Below are 7,165 nucleotides of genomic sequence, written 5' to 3' on the forward strand. Positions count from 1 at the left end.
TTTTTCACTCAAGCCTGCTGTTCTACCAATTGACCTGTTTCCGGCTTCTTGGGGCTAATTGGAGATAAGAGTCTCTTGGAAGCCAGGAACTCATTTGACTTACACCGGTGATTCGAACTACTTAGAAGACAGAGATCTCTGTGGGTCGAGGTTCAAAGCCAGCCAGGGCTAGAAAGCTCATGAAACTCTTTCTCTCCAATTAACCAACAAAAAAAGCCAGAATTGCTAGCTCTGTGCAAAAAAAAAAGGTCAGGGACAGCACCCATTCCCTCAACTTAAGTCTGTATGCTGTCACAGAGAGAGGGGAGAGAGAGAGAAAATGAGAGAGAGAGAGAGAGAAAATGAGAGAGAGAGAGAGAGAGAGAGAGAGAGAGAGAGAGAGAGAGAGAGAGAGAGAGAGTCTTAGATTTGTCTGTCGAGATTGGCTTAAAAATGGGATCCTCAGATCTCAGTCTCCTGAGTAGCTAGGATGACAGACAAGCCACCAGTGCCCAGCGTGGAGTTTTTTGCATGGTACTTATTTATACATTGTGACCAGAACTAACACCATGGTTCTGATGAGGGCTGCTGAAGCACCTCTTGTAAGCCTTCTGCCCAGATGTGTGCTGGCCCCAGTAGTCATGAGAAACAGAGGGAAATCCACACGTGCTGCTGACCATGTTCTGGTCAGTGTGGAACTCCAGATACCATGATGGTCCCCTAAGGCTGCCATGAACCTGGAAAAACCCTATGGCCTAGAGACACTGCAGTCTTCTTAACATTGTAGCTCAATGCATTATTTCCATGTGTACTGTGCTGCCGTGTAAACAAACCACAGTGACGCCAGTCAAGAAAATGACAGCGTGTCCAGTTACGTACGTAACACTCAACACTTCCTAACCATTATCTTAGATTATATTCTTTCATTCATTATCATCATCTTAACATTAAATGATGAAGAGCCTCAGAGGGCCCTTCAGAGAGTACTTCAGAAGAAGGTATCATTACAGGAAGTGACAGCTCCATTCTGTCTTCAACAGAAAAACAGATATATAAAGATAAAAGAATGCAGCTGGGTGCCAGTGGCTCACGCCTGTAATCCTGGCTACTCAGAAGGCTGAGATCTGAGGATCCCAGTTCAAAGCCAGCCCGGTCAGAAAAGTCCGTGAGACTCTTATCTGCAATAAACCCCTAGAAAACCGGAAGTGGTAGAGCGCTCGCCTTCAGCTGAAGAGCACAGGGACAGTGCCCAGGCCCAGAGTTCAAGCCCCACAACTGAACCAAAAAAAAGATAAAAGAATAGAAAAATTCTTTAGTACAGATACAAAGGAAATGCATTCACAGTTATACGATACCTTTGTATCTTGCCCTAAGAACTATCAGAACAGAGCTCAAACAAAAAATTAAAAGTTTATAAAGTGAAGCTTACAGTATCAAGATGATTATTGCTTTTAGTTTTTTTCTTTTGAGCTAGGTCTTGCTCTGTAGTGCTGCCTACCCCAGATTCATGATCCTCCTGCCTCTGCTCTAGAATTATATTTCATGCCTGAAAATATTTGTAATACACTGAGCTTCCAAGTGAGCAGTGTTTCTAAAGTCCATATCAGCATAGTAGTGGACAGTGAAGGCTAACTCACATACAGCAACTTCCAGAACTGTGAGCTCTAATTGTTATGCCTTATACAGACCACATTTTACTTTTATAACCATGTTTAGTTGTATATGATGTGTTGCACACTGTTTTTTTTTTTCTTTAAGGTTACTTCTCTACCACTTGAGTAACAGTTCTACTTTCTCACCTTTTGGAGTTGAGTCGCACAGAACCCTGATCCTCAAATCTTAGCCTCTGAGTAACTAGGATTACAGGCATGAGCCACTGGTACCCAGCTCTTTCTCTCTCTCTCTCTCTCTCTCTCTCTCTCTCTCTCTCTCTCTCTCTCTCTCTCAATTTCTTTTTCTTTCTCTCTCTCCCTCCCTTTCTCCCTCCCTCCCTCCTGCCCCCTCTTCCCTCCTCTCTCTCCCTCTCCCTCTCTTTCTCCCTCCCTCCCCCCCCTCGTGTGACATACTGGTGTTATTGTAACAATGAGATGTACAAAACACTATGTTGAAAACGAACTTTACAACTTGGGTGGGGGTGGGGGAGGTGGGTGGGGGTGGTAGTTATGGAGATGGGAGGGAAGGGATGGGATGATAGGGGAAAAACAAAGGAGGAGGCAAGAATGCTGGATAGGAAATGTACTCATTAATTTGCTCATGTAACTGTAACCCCTCTGTACAGTATTCTTGCAATAAACATACAAAATACAAAAGCGTACAAAAATACAAAAAAAATACAAAAAATAAATTAGAGCTTCCCATTTGCTAGGCAAGTCCTCAACCATTCTTGGTCCGGTGCAGCCTAAACTTCGGACTGTGATCCTCCTATTTATATTTGTGGCATAGCTGACACGCACACACCACTATGCTCAGTATTTTCTGTTGTAGATGTAGTCTCACAACCTATTTTTGTCTTTTCAGGCCTGGAAGTATAATGTTTCTAATCTTATGTATTCCTGTATACCTATCGGAACATGCACAGGACACTGTTGCAAATACTTCTTGATTCTCCCATCTCTAAGTGTGTGCATTAGCTCCAGGTGATACCACAGAGGGGCTTCCAGGACAAAGTGATCTTTAGGTCATAAACACCTAACAGGGGCCTAGGATAAAGATGTCAGCAAAGCATGTAGGAAGCACATGGCAAAGTTAGAAAGGCAAAATGATTTGTGCAGGATGAGAGGAACGGTGTCAAGGAAGGCATGGACCTGACGTAAGAATGGCTCCTGGAAGCTGAGACCATGCCAGCATCTAGGCCCAGCAGTGGACATGGGGATTCAACAGACAAGGTTTGCTGCTAACTGTGTATACATGTGCACATTGTGCTATGGGAAGGGAGATTTCAGGCTCCAGTTTGTCTTGGGAAGGTCTTATGTGAGGAAGCTGCATAGGTCATTGGGCCCTCAGAGGGTGACCCCACTTCCTTGACAATGGAATTAAATGTGGAACCCTGATAGGCAGGCAACCAGAACTGACAGTCTGGTCATGGGCCACAGAAGCCAAGACTGCAGAGGCAAATAACTGTATAAAGGAATAGCTTGTAAAAAGCACAGGAGCACTTTTCTATCTTTACATATTAAATCCTTCAAAGATATAGTAAAAAAAAAAAATCCTAGCCATCAAAATGCAGCACCTCTTCCTCTCTCTATTTGCCTCCATGATATATTTCATTCAAGTATAAAAAATAGGCTACTCTCTTACAAAAATGGACACGTGTTAAAATGTCTGATTATATATGTAGTTTGATTTTCCCATCTCTTAAGTATTTACATTGGATCCAGATAACAGCACAGAGGGGCTCCGAGAAAAAAAAAAACAGATGATCAGGCTACAGAAAGTTAACAATGTCCTAGGATGTAGATATCAAAATAGGTGCAAGAAAGACACAGCAGGCAGAGACGCAGGATGAGAGGACTAGTGACAAATAGGGGATGCATGTGACCTAGGACTGGCTCCTGGAAGCTGAGACCATGCCAGTGCCTAGGCCTAGCAGATTAGGATTGGACAAACAAGGTGTGATGCTAACTGTGTCTATATGTATGTACCCATGGAGATTGCGGAACGGATGGGTGGGGTGGGATTTTTCTTGTGTGAGGAAGCAGTAAAAGGTCATTGGGCCCTGAGAGGTGACCCTGCCTCCTTCACAATGGAATAGAACACGGAACCCTGATAGCAGGCAACTGTACCCGACAGTTGGCTCAAGCAAGCTCACTTGGCCTGCGACTCGGGAACGAGAAAGATGTTCTCGTGCTGTATTCGCAGGACACGAGACTCCGGTCTCAGGCAAGAGAGCTATGGGTGCCTCAGCCAAAGCTGCAGACACTGGATCAGTGGCAAGCCACTAAGCCAGCATCTCAGGGATTTTTCCTACAGGACATCAAGGAACACACGAGGCAACTCAGGCAAGGTATACTCATGAGAGAAAACCCACTTAACCCCAACCTGTCCACACTACAAGCTTCTTATGTGCTTTTTGCCTATACTGAGATAAGGCTTTCTACATGCTTTTCAATACACTATATCACCATTACTCATTTTAAAGTGTGGTCTCATTTCCATGTGTTTTCCCCCCTTTTTATCACCATAGTGTGCCAATGAGTCAGCCCTGACCCTGAATGTGCCATCCAATATATGGCGCCCAAAGGCAGACCTGCTAGATATGTTAGTGATGAACCTGGTCCCTGCCTACCAGAAAGGCGATCTCTTCTATGTTGGAACCTTCCTCCACAATTACAGGCAGTGGGGGACAATGGAGCAAACGCTGGATATTGTATTTAAAAAGTGAGTGTTTCCCTTTCCAATCCAGGGCTGCTCAGCCCCTCCTGGCCGAGTTGGGGAATAATTGACACCTCTCTGAACCTGTTGATTTTACGGGGGTCTTTTAATGGAGCTTGGCAAAGAATTGCACACCCTGGCTAGTTTCTTAGTAGTGGCCTGCCCAGGACATTTCCCTCAGAAACTACTGGAGACGCAGAAATCAGGGCTCTGATTACAGGCATGTGCCTGTGTCACCCAACTTCTTCCCTCCCCTAGGTGAGGTTCTAGGAAATCACATTTCCCATTAGTAAATAAGATTTCAGTAGCATTAGGAAGCCTGTGAAGTAATGTAGACAGAAGAAAGGCTGGAGGAGGCGGTGGACTGGAGGCTGGATCTCTTCTGAGCCGTCATGGAGGGATTATTTTGGCTGATTTATAACCCCTGAAGCATTTATGTTCTTGTGTGTGCCAGTCCTGCAACCTGAACTCAGGGCCTGATGCTGTCCCATTGGTGCTCAGGACTAGCACTCCACCAACTGAACTGCAGGGTCAATTCTGGCCTTTTGAGAATTAGTGTATTAAGACTTTTATAGTTGAGTACTGTCTTCATACTGAGATTGTGAGATTTCACACTCCTGATCAGCCAGGATTAGAAGCATGAGCCACTGGCACATTTACCTTGGACAGATGCATATCAGCCTGCTAGCAGAATTTTCGCTGAACTGTGTAGCCATGTCTCAATGATGTGTCAGACTTCCTTCCCATCTGGATGAGCCAGTCCCATAGAACCAGAGAGCTGACTTCCTCCTCTCCTCTCATAGGTACAGATTCCGGGGCCGTAACTATGAGGAAGAACAAAAAATTAAGAGGTAAGTGGACTGTGGCACCAAGAAAAGCCACCTTCTTTCAAAGTGGATAGTTTTGAGGCTTCTGATTCCAAGTGCAGTTGTCTCATTTGCACACGAATTTGGATTTCAACAAAGGGGCAGAGAGGGGCTTGGGACTTGAATGGAGGGCAGAGGACACAGCTATGGTGTGTTTGTGGACTCTCTGTTGGAAAACAACCTTCTTGTTACCTATCATGATGAGGATTTTGGAGTATTGTCTTTCAGAATCTTCTAGAAGTGGGTTGTGAAGATCAACCTGCTCTCAGGATTCTCTCTTCCCAACATGCCAGTCTGCAAATAGGAGTCCTTGCAGAAAGGGGCTATGGAGGTTCAGGATGGGGAGGACGGGCTCTCACTCTTCTTGTCACCAATCTGCCCACAGCACCCTTTGTTCCATCTTCACTATGTGGATGGACTGCTATCCTGCTGATTTCCGTGAGCGTCAGAACCGAGACACCGTCAAAGAACTGACCCATTATGCCATGTTCCACATGCCCTCCTCGGACCTGGCCCTCCGCCTACACATTCTGCTTGGTGAACTGGAGGAGCCCATGAAGAAGGAGAACAAGAAAAAGAGGAAGAAGTCCCTGTGTAGTCACCTCAGAGCTTGTGAGTAGGGATGGAGCCCCGGCCTCTAGGGGTGGTCCTAACTGGCTGAGAGCGCTTTGCTACCACCCAGGTTGGCACAATGTCCTTTTCTGATATCCTCTGCCAGGCAGTGTTTGTGCTATTTGTGAAAATACTTGGGCTTAGCCACTCATGGGAAAGACCCGACCTTCTCATCAGTGTTCAGTCCAAAGTAAACTGCAACTTCCTCCATTAGATCCTCATGGAAGTTTATTTCCACGTTAACAGCCAGAGTCCACTCTCAAAATCCTTGACCTATTTCTGTTCTCAGGTTTTGGCCGCCATAGAGCAGCTTCTCCTGACCTCCAGAGAAAGAAGCCATCGGTGATGTCAGGGGCGGTGATGGATGGAGATCTGGAGCCATCACTGGACTCCACAAAGCATGTGCATGTAGAGGGGTTAGATGCATTTGCAGTGAGGCCCAAAGAGGTGGTGATTCCTGTGGATATGCCACTGGGTCTGAACCCCACAGGGCACACAGATGCACCTGTAGGGACCCCAAAGGAAGTCGGCCCAGATCAGCCCCAAACCAGTCAGAGCAGCACACCTCCTGGTGGGCTGGATAGAGTATCACATGCGGGGTTAATGGAAAATGTCCCCAGCCTGTGTGCAGGGGAACCAATTGGGGAGGCCCAAATATTAGATGCACCTCAGGAAAGTGCATCTGTCCTCACAGAAAATGTGGACAAATCTGTCCTGCTGCAGGAGAACCAATCTCCAACTGAGAAATTAGAATCTGCCCCTCCCTGTACTCCAGGAGAAAATCCTGTCTTTTGGGAGGAGGTAGAACCCTCTGAGGACTGGGAGGTGGAATTTAGGCCTGAAGGCAACTTCGAGGCTGACCTAGACTTAGAGCTTCCCTCTCCTCTCCCTGGGGTCATCTCTATTTTTCTTTTTGTTCTGATAGTTATCAATTGTTATTTGTATTTATTCTTCTAAGTTTATTAAAATGTCTATGTTTATATTGTACAATTCATGAATCCTAAATACCGTGTTTTTTTCAACCTACAATCTGATACCCCAGACACATGGGTCTTGAGTGGGGGCAAAACACAGAGTGACCTGGAGCTGCCCAAGAGAACCCCCTGGATATACAGGAAACTGTTCAATGCACAGGGAGTGCAAGGAACCCAGCCCATGCCTGCATGGGGTGATCGGGCCACTACTAAAGCTCTAGGACAGAGCAAACCAGATGCCCTTGAAAGTTGTTCTGTCTATTGAGACAAAAGCCAGAATAAAAGTACTGTGTAGGGAACTTTGTTCCAACAGTGAGTTCACGTCTATATGCATAGGCATTGTGCTTTGTGCACATATATAAG

General features: G+C 45.8%; 1 protein-coding gene across 1 annotated transcript; it reads left to right on the forward strand.

Annotated features, from left to right (window-relative positions):
* Window positions 1-3,861: 3,861 nt before the first annotated feature.
* Window positions 3,862-6,818, forward strand: LOC138841984 (uncharacterized). The gene is made up of 5 exons (XM_070043064.1): window positions 3,862-3,982; window positions 4,163-4,356; window positions 5,154-5,201; window positions 5,602-5,828; window positions 6,118-6,818. Exons 2-5 carry the CDS (start codon window positions 4,235-4,237, stop codon window positions 6,783-6,785), a joined length of 1,065 nt encoding a protein of 354 aa, XP_069899165.1. The 5' UTR covers window positions 3,862-3,982; window positions 4,163-4,234; the 3' UTR covers window positions 6,786-6,818.
* The last annotated feature ends 347 nt before the right edge of the window (window positions 6,819-7,165 follow it).

Source organism: Dipodomys merriami, unplaced genomic scaffold (genome assembly GCF_024711535.1).
Source record: "Dipodomys merriami isolate MVZ:Mamm:240054 unplaced genomic scaffold, mDipMer1.0.p SCAF_33, whole genome shotgun sequence".
In the NCBI taxonomy this organism is placed as follows: domain Eukaryota; kingdom Metazoa; phylum Chordata; class Mammalia; order Rodentia; family Heteromyidae; genus Dipodomys; species Dipodomys merriami.